This window comes from Lates calcarifer, linkage group LG21, assembly GCF_001640805.2.
Source record: "Lates calcarifer isolate ASB-BC8 linkage group LG21, TLL_Latcal_v3, whole genome shotgun sequence".
NCBI lineage: Eukaryota > Metazoa > Chordata > Actinopteri > Centropomidae > Lates > Lates calcarifer.
The window spans coordinates 5,660,188-5,679,914 of NC_066853.1; the positions used below are offsets into that span (position 1 = coordinate 5,660,188).

General features: G+C 41.5%; 1 protein-coding gene across 1 annotated transcript in view; it reads left to right on the top strand.

The window, feature by feature from the left end:
- The window catches only part of pcp4b (Purkinje cell protein 4b), a 30,332-nt gene that overhangs the window by 747 nt on the left and 9,858 nt on the right, over nt 1-19,727 (top strand). The window contains exon 2 of the mRNA XM_018662091.2: nt 18,874-18,925. Coding sequence (XP_018517607.1) covers nt 18,874-18,925 — 52 coding nt within the window. The remainder of the gene's footprint in view (nt 1-18,873; nt 18,926-19,727) is intronic.

The window sequence follows — 19,727 nt, forward strand, 5'->3', positions numbered from 1 at the left end:
TGTAACTCCTCGAATTTTGGAGAAACGCGGCTAAACGGAAGGAAACGATACTTTAAAGTCGCTCATATTGTAGGAAAACAGAAAATCAGCTGAAATGAGTCGCTGGTCATTTATTTAACAGCCTGTAGTTGCCAGTATATTGTGGCAATGCAGCGCAGGTGGTTTTACCCTCAGGTGACTGTACCAACTATCCTGTATGTTGCTGTAGGTTTATCTCTCCGTATGAATAACCCAACACTCCAGGGCATCGGTGATCTAACACCACAGGGGGGTTACAGCTTGCAATGGAAAACCGCTGTTAGGTTTTCCCACAGCTCAACCCCCCCCCAATCCCATACAGTCACAGATGTTCAGCTCCATTCATTTGGAAGTGGAGGGAGCTCTAAAGTTCATTATTAAATGCCCTGGAGAATTCTGTTAATGTCACCACTAGTGTTTTAAGTCTGTGTAGTTTTGGTACTAATTTGGGACATATTATGGATTGATGAAATGACAGAGGAGGGTGTATTTTACAAATTATTATAACATTGTGGTGATGCAGACTTGACAGGAGCTCTTCAAAGATGATCATGTCTTACAGAGAGCTGATCTTTATCATATCAACAGACTATGACTTTTTATTTATTTATTTATTTCTTTTCTTGTCAGTTGATTGTCACTGTCATGCATTATCTGCATCCCAGTGAGTCAGTCAGTCAGTACCAGTTGTTCAGTTCATATTCAACAAATGTAATTAGTATAAACTAAAACATTTGGAAAGAAAAACTATTTCTGAAAGAATCTTGTCGCTGATTTGTGCTTGTCACTGCTGCTGCTCATTGTTGTGTCGCATGAAAAGAAGGGAGACTGAACATGAACGACGCTGCCTTGACACTTTCCCCTGTTTTGACACTTTAACAAGTCATTTATAGTCTGTTCTGCTGCACATTAGAGAGCACAGTACTAACTGAAGCCAGAAATGTTCTTATTCTGGAACATTTAAGTACAGCTGAAGTCATGGGAATATTCTTGTTTTGCACATATATATGGGTGCACAGTGTATTTGCTTTACATGCAAATTTGTGTTTGAGTATCCCTGTGGATGAAGTTAGGAAAACATAGTGTCGGAGTAAATGTATGCACAAAGGATAAGCTGTGAGTCAGAGCAGCAGTTGTAAACCTCCTCAGACCCAACACTTCAAACTAAAAAAAGATATCCAAACACACCTACAACAGCCTCCAGGTAGAAGGTGGTGTTAGAGGAGTTCAATCCTGCAGTCTAGCGGTTACGCAGTCTGTCATTCTCCTCAAACAGATCGATGGCAGACATCAACATACCTCCCCGCAAGCTGTTTATAACAAGTCATTCCCTGGCCGCCTCAATAAAAGATGAATTCAGGGTGCACACACAACAGGAGCTATAACAGCTTTTGAATAATTGAATCCCTCGCCGGCAGCAAAAATCACCTGAGCCTTTTGTTTGGTAATAATGTGCAAAGTAAAGAGAAGCTGCCATATCCTGTTGATTAAAAGAGGTGTCATTTTAAGGGAGAACATGACCCCGGTGCGAATGGGAGGAGGAGGAGGCAATGGACGGGGTGATTTTGCTGCTTATAGTTGATATGTTTTGTCGAGTACTTTGCAGAGTGGAGTTGTTCTCAGTCAAAGTCATGAACGCATTCGGTCTCTAAACTTGACTTGAAGCCAGTAACCGAAGCAGAGCTGCTCAGCATGTTCTGGGTGGATGAGTCTCGCAGTGGTCAGCACTGCGGCGCCCCATCCCTCATCCACCACACCAACACGCTCTGCTCTTGTTCCCTCCACCTCCCTTCATCTGTACATGTCTGCTCAGAACAAGCACAATACTCTAAGGTAATACTGCCGCACCCTTACACCTTAGATTTTTACTTTTTGTCCTCTCTCTCTGTCTCTTGGCAAATGAAGCAAGTCAACAACTTAAAAAACAAAAACCTTTTAAAATCCAGCAGAACAAGTCAGAAGTCCCTGAAGCCTCTGACTCCTGTCAGTGTGTTCATGTCAGAGAGGAAAAAAACAAGCTGACAAGAGACTGAAAAACTGTCAGGTGCTCCAGATGGTGGAAAATGGCTGACTCAGAAACTTTAATACTTTTCTGTTAGATTCAGAAGTAGAGTTTAAGCCACTGACACAGTCACTAACCACCATGTCAGTCAGTCAGCCTGAGGTCTCTCACCTCCCTGAGGAGCTGTGTTCACCACTTTGATTCTCCTGGATTACAGAGAAATCAAACCTGATGCAAACTATACAGGAACATCAACCTTTTGTAACCAAGCAATTTGTTAAGTATGAATGCAAAGACAGCAGGATTAGAATTTCAAGTTAACATGGAGACACCACAAATCACTGGCTGCTACAGTTTCCTGTAGGTGGTTGGCATGTCTCTATAGGTTAGGTAACTTTGCACAGAAAAGCCACTGTTAAGAGTTACTGCACATTTCATGGAACATTTTCCAAGAGTGCTTGAACCTGTGTTGACTCACAGGTATTTTCAGACTACAAAATTGCACACCGCTGTTATATTCCTGCAGTCACTGACTCATAACTAAGCCATCTTCAAGCCAAAACAGCTCATCAGGCGGCAGCCAATCCCTCATTTCTGCAGCTTCCTGTGAGAATTAGTTTTTCCTGTCACTGTCACATCAGCTCTGTCAGCTCAAGACTTTGAAGACGGCGTCTAAATTAAGTCGAAGATATTCTGAGATCTTATTGATCTTACCTCGGAACCTCCCATCCATATTCTGCTCTGTGCTAATTAACATTGTTGTTACGCACTGCTGTAACTTAACATACCAACACAGATGTGATGGGTGTGCTCATGAGAAGGTATAAGTAAGATCTGCATGTGCGTTTGTGTGCAGGTATTTCCAATCTTGCACATGTGATTGCATCAGTGTGATCAGCATGTGCAATTGGAAAATCATGCTCACATTCAAGACCCCGCCCCCCCACCATTAATTTTTATGACCTGCAACATTTTTTTTGAACAAGCTGGCCCAGCTGGGAATGAACAGAAATGCTAATTAGCTTGATTGGAAATTAGCATAAACTTAACCTTGATTTGCTGCCAGATCATTATTACAAGCACCAGCTTCTTTGGAGATTCAGAGTTTTTAATGATAAGAAAAGCCTTTGGTCATGTGGATGACTGCAGTGAGAAATCATACGCAGCATTCAGGCTACTCTGAATTAGCCCTGCCTTACTTTGAATTTGGCTGAATTCAACAGCCCATGGACAGGCAACATAAATTTGACAGAAAAAGCTGTTTAATCCACTTTAAGCAGAGATTGGATTTTTCTCTAAGTACTTAGACTGAAATAACCCCGACCATGGATGTAGCGATGAAGTCATCACATTAGCACACATCAGGCAACTCTGAGTAGCCTCGCAGTTTGTTAGGAGGCTGGGACCTTTGCTTACAAAGCAAAGCAAGCCTATTGTACTGCACTGCACTCTGTGGGTTTAAGCGAGAAGTAGCAGCATTGGAGCTCACTCATTTCCTGAATTTGATCACAATAGATCTTTTAGTTTTTGACCAAATGTGCTTCTCCTCACACAACAATCTGTCCAAATATGATCACGCTGAGAAGAAGACAATGATCTGTCATGTGTTTTGAGGCAGCAGCTCCTTCCATTAGTCTCCTGTAATGCTGGACTGACATCTTCACACATCATCATCCTCCCAGTCCTCAGATTGGATTGCACGATACCACTCAAGAGGCCCAGCACTGAGCTTTGGGTAGGAAATGTAGCAGGGGATGTAATAAATCCACCATCTTAATATCTCCAGACAAAAGTGGATGCATTTCCCACCTCAGTCTGATGCATCATGTTTATTAAAGCCGTGGGAGTAATGACATCCATTTTCATTTGTGGTCATTATCCGGGGGTAGAAGTGAGGAATTACTTTGGAGAATGCCTTTTTCCCCAACTCTCTTTTGGTGCTCTCAACACTTTTCATCTCAGAGTTCAAGCATTTGTTCTCCATCCCATTTAAAAAACGTCCATCAGCGGGTTTTTACCATGAGTAGTGCAAGGAGCTTAATCCCTGAAATGCATTGCTTTATCTCAGGGCAGAAATCTGCATTTATGCTCCGCAAAAGCCAAATAAGTCTGTCCTACTCCCTCCAGCTTGGTAAACCTACAACAGGAACTGGTCTGGCCCTATGTTCAAATATTAAGCAGCTTTAGTTCATACTGCTGGATTAGGGGACTTTTGTGGATTGTGTAGATCTGCTGTGTCGTCACCTCTGATGTTGTCAGCCACGTTCTCGCTCGCTGCCCAACAGGCAGATGGACCACACTTGGTGGAGGGATTGTTTTTCATCCTAATGGTGCACAGGGTTAAATTGGTGTGGCCTTCTAAATGGACTAAATTTGCGAATTTACAGAAATAAATACTCACACAGTGATTTACTGCAGTTAGTATGTTGTAGTGAACTGGCTGTCACTAGCAATGAAAAGATACATTTCTAAAATTAAACCAAAAAAGTGTAAATGTGAGAAGTGTGTCAAATTAAAAGCGTTGAAAGCTTCATTTAAACAGCTAAAATAATTCTGTTATCACCATTATAAAACAATCACATGAACGGTCTAATACCATTAGCCTATCTTCATGTTGATTCATAACAGGTTTAGTTTTCCCTGAGATTCTAATCAACAAACACTCCATCAACCAACATGATGTTTATCAACAGCAAAGAAGATATGAATGGCAATTTACTGAACCGCAGCATCATAAATCACTTGGATTGGTGCCGAACGCACAGAGAAACTATTACATACTGGGTGGCTAAATGACTAGGATGAAAACACTTTTTGTAATGCATGTGTGGCTGTTGTCTGATTATTATGCAGCCATAAATTTGCCGGCTGTGTACACAGGGCTGATGGGCCCCTGTTTCTCAGTTTCATGGACTGCGTCTTGCAGAGGCGATACACAATGTAAAGCGAATCAATAAAATAATTTGACATCTTTATTAAGCTTGTTGCTTTGGTGAAGTGCTTTGGAAGGTGTTTACAGAGCTCTTTTCATCCTGCTTTGAGATGAACTGCTGTCAGATTAAACTACAAGTATGCAAAAATTACAAATTTAAAGTATTGATAAATTGAAAAATGTTCAAACATTTGTACATTAACATTCTAGCCATCAGTATTCAAATTGTAACACAACAGATTGGGATATGAAAACACTGTTTGACAACCATAAAATGTGTTAATGTATGATAATGGGCGTCATCTCTGTGTAAAAAAAAAAAGAAAAAAAAAGCTACAGTCGTCCTTGCTCTGTGTGTGCACCACAAATCACTCACTTCAGCAGCGACAGCTATAGTGCACCATACGTGTGCGTGTGCCAGTGTGAACGCTTCACTCATTCACCTTACGGGTTGAGTGGGTGGGGAAGGGCTGAATTAGCAGAGCGACATTACTGCTGCACGCTGCAAATTTACCTCCCACAAAATCATTACAGCATCATACTCCACAGATCTGAGACTGCAAGGAACACCTGGGGGACTGCAGGGGTCTGTGGGCCAACCTAATAAGCAAGGAGGTTACAGAAACAGGTTTGTGACTGCAGGGTCCCCCCGCTTTGAAAATCTGGGCAAATGGAAAAATCTCTGCTGAGGCACATACATATGTAACTTGTTTTCCCTCTCAAATGGCTCCTCAGGCTCTGCATTGGTGTTCTTATAGTAATTTTTCTTTTGGTTAAAAAGGAATTCATGGTATTATACAGTATGTTGCCACAGTGGTGGTGTGGCGTCAACAAATTCACAATTTTTTTTCTTTTTTAAAAAATTTGTTGGCCCAAGGGTTACACTACTCTTTTGCAGGTTATCTAACTGTGAATCACAATGTCAGATAGACTTGTGTGTGTTCAAGGACAGAGAAAAAAACTCTCTATGGAGACAGAATCTGAGCTAGAAAGTCAAAAAGAGAATTTGCTTATCAGTCTTGGGATGCACTGACAACCACAGTCAGACACAGAACAGCTGGTGTGATATCTGAACCAGGCTGGTGGCAACTCTGATGAACAATGAAACAGTCAGATTTCCAGACTGAAGCTTTGATTCAGGACATTTTGTACATAAATGGAGGTGATGTCTTGTTTGTTGTTGTTGTGTTAGTCAAAACTGCAACTTGTGGCTCAAAATCAAGGACTGAACCAAACCATGGATTCAGAGATTTGTTAGACCACCATCAGTTTTCTCCAACACTGTGCTGGGCCTGTTAGTATACCTAAACTGTAATTTATAGATGTTGTTCTCTGCTCTTCCATAAATGGACTAAATGGAGCCTAACTGCTGTGCTCATTTCTAAAAGCAGCTGAAGTGGAAAAGAAAACCTGCTGCTCAATGTTCACCTTTTGTCTCTTTGGATTTAAGAGTACTGGAGATGAGCGGGCAGTGCGGGCAGGGATTTGTAGCGGTTAGCGCTGAGGTGGAACGTGGATTTTCTTGACAAGCAGACATAAATCACGAGCTGACGGCGAACGTCTGTCATCCAGCATCGAATTCTTAATTAATTTGGGACTGACCTGCTTCCTGAATACTCAGTAGATCCATATACTACTGTTTATGCTCCTGGATACTGATGGCATATAAATATAATATAAAAATCCAAATAAACACACACAGACACAAGCAAATGTTTCTGGACTGATGGCAGACTGTGGGCCGATGTTAAACACATTAGCTCTGAGTATCAGATGAAAGCAGTGAAACTCTGTCTTTATAAATTCTGCAGGACCCTCATGTCCCGCAGGTTTTCCATCGCTGTCTCCCCTCAAAGCAACTCTGTCACAGACCTCTACTGTCTGAGTGGGCGCAAGCCGGAAGCCAACACATGCCCTCTGCAGATGTCACTAGAAATTCACTGCAGCTTTTGAGGAACTGTTTTATAAGACAGAGCACCACACTCATATTTAAACACAAAACATTTTCAGGCACAGTTTGTAGTTCGATTAGTTTTCTTTATTCGTCAAAAGTAGGAGTCGTCGTCAGTCAAATAGCTTCCTGCAGCTTTTAGGTAATTCTGCAGTTTCTTTCTCTCAGAATTTTGTTGAACTGAAACCTTAACGTTCTGCTCATGAACCTGAGCTTGTGGTTTCTCCTCTCACCAAAAGACTGGAAGGCCAAAGACTCATTTCTCTCTGCCCTACAGTTGAAGAAGAGAAATACGAAGAGGCGGTTTGGTCTTATGTTCTTTCTGCTTGAATCATCTGTGGCCTACTTCTGCTTTTTTAAATTCTTAATGGCCATTGAGTGTGGCAGGAAACTCTTGAACTGTGCAAGCTGCCAAGTCTTAAAATAACCCAAGAAACGAAAGAACAGTATTATTACATTATTCCACCAATTTTTTCATCCACCGCTCTACTTTGATTGTAATTACCAAGCTATACTCCAGAATCTGTGGTATTTAGGAATCTCCTGAGCATAGAGAGAGGATATATAAGCTGAATAATATCCAAACACATTCCTCCCATTATTATTATCACATCAAATACCTGGCTATCTCTTCTCTGGTAAGTTGTTCTGTAGGACGTTTCTATCTGACCGTCTCTGATGGGACAGCTCAAACTGAGGACAGATTCATCATTCCTCATAATTAGGGTCTTAATTTGAACACCTTGCTCTTTTCAGTTCATTTGCAAAGCTACTCTCCTGCTGCTTGGCCCATAAAAAGCAGACTGGAGCGCTATCTGGGTCGCCTGGCTACATAGCGAGCGCCTGCTGTGTCACGCGGACCCCCCCGACCGCCCCATCCCCACCAACAACTGATGGGCGCTTGGCACTGGATTCAAGCAACAGGGTTGCCCGCCAACAGGCTGGCCAGCCTCTAAACAAGCCAGTCTCTCTGGGTCTTTGCTCTCAAGCCCAAAATGGTCAGTGTTGCTGAGCCAGATGAAGTAGCTGAAGCCAAAACATCAATCATCGCATTATGTCAGCCGTGCTTATGAATCAGCTATTACAGATTAACAAACTAAGAAGCTTTCAGGATCCACAATATTGATTTTCTCATTCTCATCTCATCTGCTCGCAAACAGCGAGATGCTTCAACGTTTCACGCAACCGAGCTAAGCCAAGAAACTACAGGGAACTGCCATCTCACAACATCTTCAGCTTTTCCCTGATTAAAATATAATTTTGCATGAGGAGGAGGGCTGCATTCACATCTAGGATGCCACGTGCAAGAGTCTAACTGGACTCTGACACTGATTACAAAATAATGAACAAGTTAATAGTTGTTACTGCTGACGTAGTGAAAGCAAAAACGTATCCTATAGCACCTTTAATTCAACTGAACTGTCTGTTGAGCCCACCTCATTTCCATTTGTGAGAACAAGTGTCGCTATCTCACTTCATTTGGCTGATTCTTTTTATTGTGATTTAAGTAAAAACTGGATTTTCACACTCACTACATGATTAAATCTGTAGCAGAGAGAAGTGCTTTACCCTGCTGCACAGCTTCTGTAAATCAGCTGGCTGATTGAACCGAAACCCCTGCCTGATCACAGGGAACTCCCTCATCTATTTACTGGCCTGCTGGTTAGTTTGTTGCTCCTTTCATCACCGCAATGCGCTCTGTGGTAGCAGGCTGTACAGTCCCAAAGTGAGGAAACCAATCCCCTGAGATTGGTGACACCCACTCTAATGAAAGCAACGCCGAAAAATGTAATCTCGCCAATTTCAAGGCTCATTAAGTTGAGTAACAGACGGGAGTTTGAAAAAATAATTTGAAGAGGAGCTGTAATGTGTTTTTTTCTCCACTCTCCTCCTCTCTCTCCCTCCCTCAGCTCTTCTCTCAGTGGAAACTGCTGTGAATTAAAGTATTTTTTTTACCACAGCACCAGCTGTATTAAGATGAAAACAAATGATTTTTTATTCTCTGGGTCGTTTGTAGTTTTGTGATTTCAGGCTTTTCTGGGCCACGAAGGCATTAGTACTTCTTGGCTTGGTGTTGACTGCATTAGACAAGCGTTTTTCTGCTGCATTGCAAAAAAAAAAAAAAAAAAAAAAAAAAAAAACCCCTCCAAAATAATGTTAGATTTTTAAAAAAGCTAAAGAAGTTTGTGAGTCAGTGCAAGCAGTTTGATCAGAGCTTTTCTCGGGATGGCTCCTTGGTTGCATGACAGCTGGCCTGCTTTTTGCATAGACTCATAATTTTACCAAAAGCCCTCCTCAGCCTGAACCTCAGAGGAATACGAAGGAAGCAAAAACAACTGAATGCATGTCTCGCACACTGACAGGCGTGCGCAGCATGTGGAGGTGGCTTGACAGTGGCTGCGGTTGCACGTACGAGAAAGTGAAAGCTACAACTGCTTGGCAAAAATACTGTTAATATGGAAAAAGAAGTGCGAGAAAAAAAGGAATGGGAAATCATCTTCAACATCAGGGCCTCTAACAACTGTTCACCTCAGCAGAGTGTCACCTCAGGAGTCCTGGCTGCCACATGGGGGATGGGAAGTGTGCAGCTGAGTTTCTGTGCCTTGTGGTGCGCTTGTGCCAAGGCCCTGGCATCGCCAGTCACCATCAAACAGCTGATGTTTATGACAAGCAAATCAGCTCCCCCCCACCTGTCCCTAGGGCTCTGCTGCGGAGACCAAAAACATCTCCACGCTTCACTTGTAGATAGAAAAAGATACCAACCCACCTTCATCTCGGTGTCATTCCCACACCCACGCTCAGCATGAAGATTAACAGGAGCTAGCTTGTTGAAAAATGGCATAATTTTCCCAAAACCCACAGTAGATGCATTCCCTGAACAGACTGTGGAAAAGACATAAGAGCATTTTAGCATAACGAATGGTTTAATGAGAATAATCAAACTAAATGAATGGTGTCACCATTAAATAGTGTGCTGCCATTTTCTCAGCGCCAGAGGCTACAGAGGTGCCAGGCACATATCTTGACTGGCAGTTTAGATACATTTCAACCTTAATTTCTGCTTCTCCATGGCTCACCAATGCCTTTCTTATGTTCTAATTACTGTGGTCAAACTACTGTCTGTCTTTTCAGAGGAAAAAAGGTCCCAGGGAAAGTCAGTAATTATGTTTCATGGTAATTACTGACCTCTGTGCTGCGCTGTAACAGCAAGAACCCACCCACTTCCTCCTCACTTTCAACCAGACTTGTACTGGCTCCCCAACAAAGGAAAGAAAATCCAAAAAATCTGCAGCGGGGAGTTATTGACCCAGCACTGATTTGGCAGTGTTTCAGTATGCCCTGTAGCCTTTATGACAGTATGGTTTATGTAACTGCCAATGGAGCTCATACAGATGAGTGGTCTGTAGCACACAACCCTGCTGCACACACACACACACACACACACACACAAACACACTCATAGTAAAGAGCGCACACAGACACACAGTCACTCACACTCCACTCCCACTGCCTGCACACGGAGGATGAGCAGGATGATTTCTGAAGAGCTGAAGAGGCAGGAGGAGAGTGAGGTTAGAGGATCAAAAGGGAAGCAGTGTTTTACTGTGCGGGCTTTCAAAGACAGCAGCATTCCTCCGTTTGCTGAGCGTCGCCTCAGAGGCGGCAGCAGCAGAGTTAACACGCCGTCATGGATGATATAAACATGTCACTGTCATGGAAACAAGGCTTCTTCGCCCCCACATGCTTCAGTGTGTTCAAAGTGTTGATATGCTGCTATGCACCAGTGAGACCAAGGCGTTTAATCAACATGATGACTTTGTGATTTTAAAGCAGTGCCTCACAGGGTCAGTGTATCATATAGGACAATATACCCTTCATTATGTTACACTTTATCTGATATCTATCAAAATTCACAAAAGTCTTTTTGTTTTGGCAAATGTGCTTATTCATTTGCTGAGAGTTAAGGTCTTTACACACACTCATGTCTCAATATATTTTAATAACAGAAACTGAATATTCTGCGCAAAAAAGCCAATTTTTCTTAAGGTGGTCAATTTTCCTGAGCTTTCGCACCTCAAATAAAGGGATCAGCCAATCACACAGACTGCCAGAGGCTGCTCTGGGTCAAAGGATGTAGAGCTTAAGCTCCTGTATATTCACAGGCGAGTAATTCATGTTTTCATATCATGTAATTGTCTGTGAGCCTAATATTTACTTTTCCAAAATGTTAAATTATTATCTATATTGCAGGATTACACATAAACAGACTGGTATAATGCTCTGTGTCTGTGTGTCTCTGCTTTATTAAGGTGTCACCATGTGGAGATTAAATTTGAAATTACAGCCTTGGTTTTTGGGCATGAATGCAAATTAATCTTGAAATTCACTGGGAAAAGAAAAACCTGGAGTGTAATTAATTCCATTTTTGCTTACATTTACCAGACCTCAATTACAACTGAGTTAGTTTTCTGAGATGGAGAATCAAACAAAGAGTGGGTGCAAAGAGTCAGCTTGCCTCCAGCATCATATTCTGCAGGGCAGATGACTTGAGTTTGGCTTTGAGTGAGGGAAATAAAGGCTCGTTCTCAGCAGAATGAAAAGATACTTTAAGGATGTTTTGAAGGAATCTCTCTGAAAACCTCAGTTTCCCTCTCTGTCCTTCCGATGAGATGCCCAATCAGAAATAAAACATATTTACATTTCTACCATGTGCGGTGTGCTTACAGTATACGCACAGAGGATATTCTGTTATTCTGCTTGACTCGCCCTGTGCTTGTGTGTGTGTGTACTTGTATAGTCATCCTTACTGTATGCATGTGTGTGTGTGTGTGTGTGTTTTCCCCTTGAAATATCCTAATTGAAAGCCTGGAGGCACACATTGTGATGCAGCAGTATGCTACAGTAGCTCTGCTTGTGTGTGTGCATGTGTGTATTTCACCTAAAGGCACACAAACACACACACACACACACACACATCAAAACATTGTTTGTTGACCTTCTGTCCCTCTGAGCCTGTTAATGATTAATGCGAGGCACAATATGTATCTCTGTGCTCTCCATCTCCCTTGTCAACGTCATGTAATTACTGCTTTTTTCCCTGCTTGATTGGTTTCTCATCTACTTGTTTTTCCTCCTCGCAGCGTGAGAAACTGTGTTTGTGTATGTGCATGTGTCCACAGGTGTAATGATTTGTTCACCAGTGTGTGAGCGTGTGTGTGTGTTTTTTCATGTGCAGGTTTATCTGCAGAGTGAGGATAGCCCCTTTCCCCCTCAGTAATCTTACTCATCGAGCTGCTGTTATTGCAATTTACACTTGGCTCGGCTCCAAAGCAGCTCGGCCGTAATCGTTCCTCCTCCCTCCGCCGTCCCCAAGAGCGTTATAGTTTCTCATCACCTCTGTGCTGAGCCGGGTGCTCTCGCCATAAACAAAATGACCTCAAGTCTCGTCTTGACTTTAAGCCAAGTTGTAACCTGTTAAACCCCGCAGAGCCTGCTGTGAGTATAACATGGTGATTATCATGGGGGAGCAGTGATTTGAAGCTTTCAGAGGTGCCGTCACATTAAAACCTCGTAACTCAAATTTTGTTGGTCATTATGGGTGGATAAAATTTTACAACTGCTGGTTTTATGAAAACATTTCAAGCATCGTCAGTTCAGTAACTGATTCTTTAACTCAAACTGAACAGTGTATACTGATCACCAAAACTAATCATTCCAACTTTTTGCCAGAATTTTTCCTAAAAGCACCATCATTGACTTGGTCATAATATCTAATTTATTACTTCCTGGTTAAATGCTTAAGGAAGGAATAAATAACAGGTCATGACAGGTGGTCTTTTATCCTCATAAATAGCTCATTTATGGGCCTATTTTTATATTAAGCTAAGTACAAAGTAGCATCGGACGGAGTTTAGTTTTTAGAACTGAAAAGATGAGTCAGTTAATCAACTAGTCAATCAACAGGAAAGTAAACAGTGACTGTTTTGATAATCGAACCAGATTAATGTGAGACAACAAGCATTTCAATAGGCATTTTTAATTGTTTCTTACCTTTTCATAGACTAAACAATGAATTTATTAATCAAGAAAATAATCAGCAGATTAACTGATAATGAGAATAATTGTTTGTTGTGACATTATTTGTTAGAAATTGAATAAAAGTCAGAGTCAGCCCATTAATCCAACCATGTATGATCGCTAACTGATATTGATTTTAACTGTGATGCTACTGGTTGGCCAGTGACTGAGAATCTTTATATTGAGCTGAACAGATGTGAATCAGCAAAGTCATTTGTAATTTCCACCTCTTTGCTCATCCAGCCATAAACAGGTAGCTCATTTTTAGTTCAAACATAAAGATGAACAACAGAAGCACAGTGAGACCTGCGGTTTTCAGAGAAGAGCTAAAATGAGAGGAAGGTGACTCAAGTGTGAATCTATTGTTATATCACACAGTTCAAATGGATTTGAAGAAACAGAACATGAAGAATATTTTGTCTCTAAGTGATTAGTTAAGTTGGTTTTTCATGAATCTCCTCAAAGGAAAGCCAAACTTATACTGTCTTTGCAATTGGTCTATGTGTGTAGTACAATATTAATCTTGCTGCAGCGATGCTAAAATGTTACATCAACGTTATGTCTCCAAGAGCAAACACGAGTAACTCAACCAGATGAGCTTGAGGCCAGTTTTGTTTGCAGAGAGTGCTGATGCAGTGCAGTGTGGACTGACTGGTCTCCTCTTCTCTCACTCAGCTGGTGCTACAGTAGCTTCTGGGAGCTGCTACTGTAGCTCCAACGCAAGCACCAGTTCATTTCATGGCCATTACAAGAGCCTGATGGAGAGACTCAGTTCTTCTCTTTGAACTGGGATTAGTAACAGGGAAGAACAAAACAGTGCTCTTATCTGGCTCTGATTTTTGTTCAGAGCTGCAGGGGGTCCGGAAGAGAGAGAGCTCAGCTGTGTGACTGTAATGTGAAGCGCCGCGAAGCAATTTGATAATAGTTTCACTTCGGGTTTTTCCTGACAGACAACCGGAAAGAGAGAACAGGTATGATCGTGATAGGCATAACAGGTAAACATAAACTGTAGTGTTGTGTGCACATATCTCACACACTTCAAATAATGAAAATTCAGAATTGCATCAAAGACGAGGCTCAAATTAGACGTTTCTTCCCAAAAGGCTGGGGTTTGTTGTGCTCGGAGCTTCGCGAGGATGCTTCAAACCCCCCCCATCACCCATCCCCTCTCCCCAGCATCAAAGTGAGGCACACGCTGTTTGAAATTCATTGAAAGCATTGAATTAATAATGCAGAAAGAGAACCTCGGAAAAGAGGACACATAGCACGATGCCTTCTCAACTCCTCAGCTATTAAAGCATGGAAACCCTTCTGACATGACCAAATGGGAAACCTTTGAACGAGTGGGGGAATAGCTGTGAAAAGGTTTCGGTGAATGTCGCCAGAGCTAAATCCCTCAGGAGGCAGCCAGATACACGTTACCTAAATGAAACCATTTCTTTTCTCAGTTTTGTTACTGTGCCTATTCCCCAGTGCTTTGGAACAAGGAAAAAAATAGAAAGAAGAAAGAAAACAATCCATATGAAATGCTAGAATTACAATAAAATAATAATACATCTTACTTGCATAGGATTTTCGTCTCACAGATTTTACAAAATGCCCAGGTCATGTCAAGCCCTGATGATAAGAGTAATATGGGAAAAAAAGAACTTTTAAATAAATAAATTAATAATTAAACAGTACAGGAAGGGGTGAGGTGCCTATTCCTGGAGGGAATAATGGTATTGTCATATATCAGTCATCAAATCATTAAAGTAATACTTCTGCATGTTAGAAAATATACTTTTCTGTCAACTGCTGAAGCTAGAACGGGATGATCGTTAGCTTAGCTTAGCATAAAGTCTGAAAACAGGGGGAAACCGTTAGCTTGAGATTGTCCAAAGGCAAAACATAGTCTGCTTATCAGTACCTCTTTCACAGAAACACAAACACCCATACACATGGACGATGCATCCATTTCTAGCTAGCTTGCAGCTAATGTCGGCACAGTTGGTTCAGTGAACCAGATGGCTCAGTGTTATGTGAATGACATAGTGCCAAAAAAATTTGCTTTATTCTGTGTCAGAACAGAAACCTAAGTAAAACAAAAGAACTGGCGTCTATACTGGTTGCTTAGCGCCAAGACTGCAGGAAGTTACTGCACCCAGCCAAAGAACAGTCCTGTGTATAGCCCTCCTTTTTTATACACAGTTCATGAGCCTGCATGAAAACCACAAACTGTTTTTGTACTTTGGTTTTTGCTTGGACCAAACAAACAAAAATAATGATGAAATACCCTTTAGATAGAGCCAAGCTTGCTATTTCCATTATGCTTCCAGTGTTTGTGCTAAGCTAAGCTAAGCAGCTACTCATGTTAGCCTTACACCTGGGCTGATATGGGAGTTGTATCTATCTTCTCATCTAACTTGTGGCAAGAAAGTGAGAAAGCATAATTCCCCAAATATCAAACTATTAAAACTAAGTTAAAAAGGCATTTTAAGGTCTGGGAATTCAGTTTCTGGTCACTACCATCAGGTTCTTGAAACTTATAGTCTAACTGTTGCAGTCCTAACTCCCCACTTCTTCTCCTATTTTCTTTTTTTTCTCCTCCAGACTAGAGGAGGCAGTCAGAGAGTTGATTCTGGTCATTTATCTTCCCAGTGCCAATGTTGGTAAAAGTACGTCTTAACTGCAGAGGGAGATATTGATCCTGCTCTCCTCTCCTCTCTTCTCTTCATCCTCCTCTCCTCTTCACTTCAGGGGAAAAAAAAAATCCCATCATCACAGCTCCCACCCAGGCTGTGCATATGAAAACACAAGCTGACAACCTGTCTGGCAGCATGCAATAAACTGTGCAAGCTGATGATAAGGAGAGTGACACTGTAATTCCTGTAATAATTTCATATGAGAGACTTTTCCTCCCCGCACACATTCAATACCAGGTTCAACTTGACACACATTGATTGTGTGGGGACTCTCGAGCCTCCAACCTCCACTAACACTGTGTGTAAATCAAATCCTTGATGCAAAATATTAACAACATCAATTTTAACTCACTATCCAGTTTGGACAATTTCTGGGAGTTTCCATAGGGGAGCATTTCCTCTAAGGTGTCCACTTTTTATAATTTATGTACATACCAAATGTTTTCGTGAGGCAGTGACAGAGTGCTGGAGTTTGGAGTTTTTGCACTCCCTCTGAATCCCACCTGCTCTTTGGTTGTGGCTGTGAAGATAAATGGGCCACCAAGGCGGTCCCAAACACAGGCCTGGGGACATCAGTTACAAACGGGGATGACTAACGCTGAATTAATTAGCATGGGCTGATACAGAGGAGCAGCAAACAAGAGGATCATTTGATGCTATCAGATTCTTAGCTGCATTGGCATGGAGTACTGTGGTGAGCGGTCTGCAACAAATCTCCATCTTATCAAGTCATTTATGTCTGTAACTGTGCCCTAAAATCTTATTTTCCTGAAGCAAGCACAGTGAAATCATTTCAGTGAGCTCATGCCCAAAGGAAATCAATGTGTTTCAGAAAGCCGTGTCTGTATCTCAAAACAAGAAAGTCAATAAAGACAAATGATGCTTGACTTTAAAAAATACATGAAACAAGCCCAGTTGTGCAGAAACAAGTGGAAATATTCTTACAACACTTGCAAATGTTGTTATTGGTTTAAATGAGTAGTGAAACATTTTGGGGAAATACACTTTTTGCTTTGTGGCAGGGAATTAGACGAGAAAATCAACATCATTCTCATGACTACCAACTAAATATGAAACAACAGCCAGCAACCAGATAGCTTATCTTAGCATAGACCACCAGCACAAAATGACGCCATGTTGTTTATACTCAAAGGTTTTTGCATGGATTAAACATTTTGGATTTTTTTTATCTTTGGACAGCCAGAATAGCAGTTTCCCTGATTCCATGTTTTATGCTAAGCTATGTGTAAGACAGCACCCAAGACAGGTGCCGAGGCAGAATAACGACACAACATTCCTGCCTTGGGCAGGCTGTCTAAAAAGTGGCTGGTGTCACAAAGTATTTACAAAATCACAAAATATTGGTAAATGTAAGCAAGCCATGGTGCACACTTAAACATGTCTCCACTGTGCCACCATAACACTGCACAATTAATAAGAAGCTTATGTTGTAACCTCTCACCACAGCTCTTCCTCCTTACTTCCTTTCCTCAATCCATCCTTGCTCCTTTTCTTTGCCATACTTCCCTCTGCTCCTTTATCATTCCCTGCGATATCCCTCCTCTCTCTCGCTCTGCTGCATATTAAAAACCAGGACTATAATATGGCTCTAAGAATAGCTTTGCCTAATCTGCTCATTGTGATGGAGTGTCACTCCTGTACTCCTCTCCAGTGCAATACCTGCTTTAGCCTTTTCAGGCCTCTAATGCTGTCGACACCTGTCTGAACCCTGCAGACCTCAGCGTACAAAAGGAGATTTTATTTCAATTTTTTTCAATATAAATTTTTAAATTAATCTCTAAACACACAAATTCTCTGCAAAGGTCTTAAAGTCATCTACACCATGTATTTAACATTTAGGTTTGCAGAGTCAGATGGTGCTCATCTCATTATGAGGTGAAACTCTTCGAGCTCCCTTGTGTTCACTCTATTTTTAAGTGTACATTGACAAACTCACACCTTGTGTCAGAAGAAATAGGGAACACATACATTAATACAGCCGTGTGTGTGTTATTTCTCTGGAGATTGATGCCCATTTGCAGTTTAATAAGAGAAAACCGTGTTTGTGGTACAGAGGTAATAATGCATGGCAAATGAATTGCTGCAGGATAACGATAGTTGACATGTAGATAAATGTTGCTGCATTAGTATGTAAGAGTATCATGATTACGTTATATCAGCTAAGCGTGGCTACTCACCGTTATGCAACATCACATCTGAAAAGTCATTTGTTTAGCGGGCGAGTGTTTAGTACCTGCTGAGACGCTGCTCTTCAGGCTGTGTGGAGGAGATGTTAGATTCTTTTGTGCAGAGGGTGATTTTCTCATTTACATCCATCAGTCTGCCCATTTTTACACCTCTGTATCTTGTGATGTGGAGTGAATTTAAATGAGGATATGTCCATATGAAAAGAAGAACCAACACTGCATAAGTAGCGTGAATTCTTACAGTCAGGAAGTTTGAGATACATGCTTTCTCTTCCTGTATAGGCTTCATGCTATTTTTGGATGAAACCCTTCATATATGAAGCATATACAAATATAATATGAACGTGTAATAGAAGTATATATTGATACCACAGGGTACATTGTTTCATAAATGTTTTCATAAACAAAATGATTTTGTGTTAAAGCTTATTCTCACTTTGGCTCTTATCTTATTGTGAAAAACCTCATGTTGTTGAATATATATATCCTGGAAAAACACACACAATGATGATGCATTTGATACCTTACATAACTCTCTCTTTAAACTCAACAAAATGAGCAGAGTAAAACATAAAGACAGGGGAACGAGGTCACCTCTGCTGTGTCATAGTGCCATGTCACAGTAAACAGCGACACCTCAGGTATCGTGTTGCTCCTGGTCTTACTGTATATTGTCTTTAGGCCTTTCTGCTGTCACAGGGCCTGCAGCCTGCATGGTCTCCTCAGAACAAGGGGGCCCCAATGGCTAAAATACTCCAGAGTAGAGGCTTTAGAGAGCGTGCCAACAGATTAGGTGGCAGCTCAGCCCCCAGTAGATGTCAGAACAATCAGGAGGACGTGGCTTAATTAGTAAAGGGCACCGAACAGCAGCACGTATTCAGCTCATTTGGAAATGATGACAGGATTTTTGGAAATCGTCTATTGTTGCACTGAAGTCTGGTGGATTACATTTCTGAAGACAAAAAAAGTCTAACTCTTTTGCTTTTTTGCTGTTTTTGCAGAGACAAGGATCTGGAGCAGCTGCTGGCAACAACAAGACATCTGGAGGACAAGGTAAAAAAAAAAAACTTACAAGACTTGAATAATCTTTTAAAAGAACCTACACTGTGATGTTTAATTTCAAGATGTTCACTTGTATTTGCATCAGTAATGTTATGTTATTAAATGGGGGAGACAGAAAGAGACAGAGAATATCTGACGTGATGAAAGGATGAGAAGGGAGGGAGGGTAAATGGACCACAGTTTACAGTACATGTGGCCCATTTATCCAAGATGAGCTTTAAAAGGCACATGTCGCATGATTGACGGCAGTGGGGTCTGAAGGACAGCTGCCATCATCAGTCTCACACACACACACATACACACTCAGAGTACCTGACCTCAGGGCTCTCCGTCAGATCCAATCATGATCTGACAAGAGTTTAGACACCAAGAACATTTCATAACAAGTTTTCTGCATCTCTGTGTGATACCCTGGAGTCATGACTGATTCAGCAGGAACAAGGGCAAGAGCTATGCCATTTATTCAGAGGCTGTACATTATTAGCCATCAGTAATTACTCAAAAAACAAAAATACACATTGTATTTACTGTAAGATTTTTTTAGCACATGTTCTGCCTGATAGTAAATCAACTCTGCTAATATAGTTTTGTGTGCTACCCAGCGGTTGTGTACAGCGTTAATATAAATCACTTGACCAAGCTGAGGCATGCTCTCAACTTTAATGTCCTGACTCAGCTGGGTAAAATAATACAGACGCCAGGAGACAAAACTGAGATGACCATCAGCTTCTGTAAATCCAACTCTCTGATGATTGCCTCCCTGAGCAGAGATAGACTGCCTGCATCAGTTCAG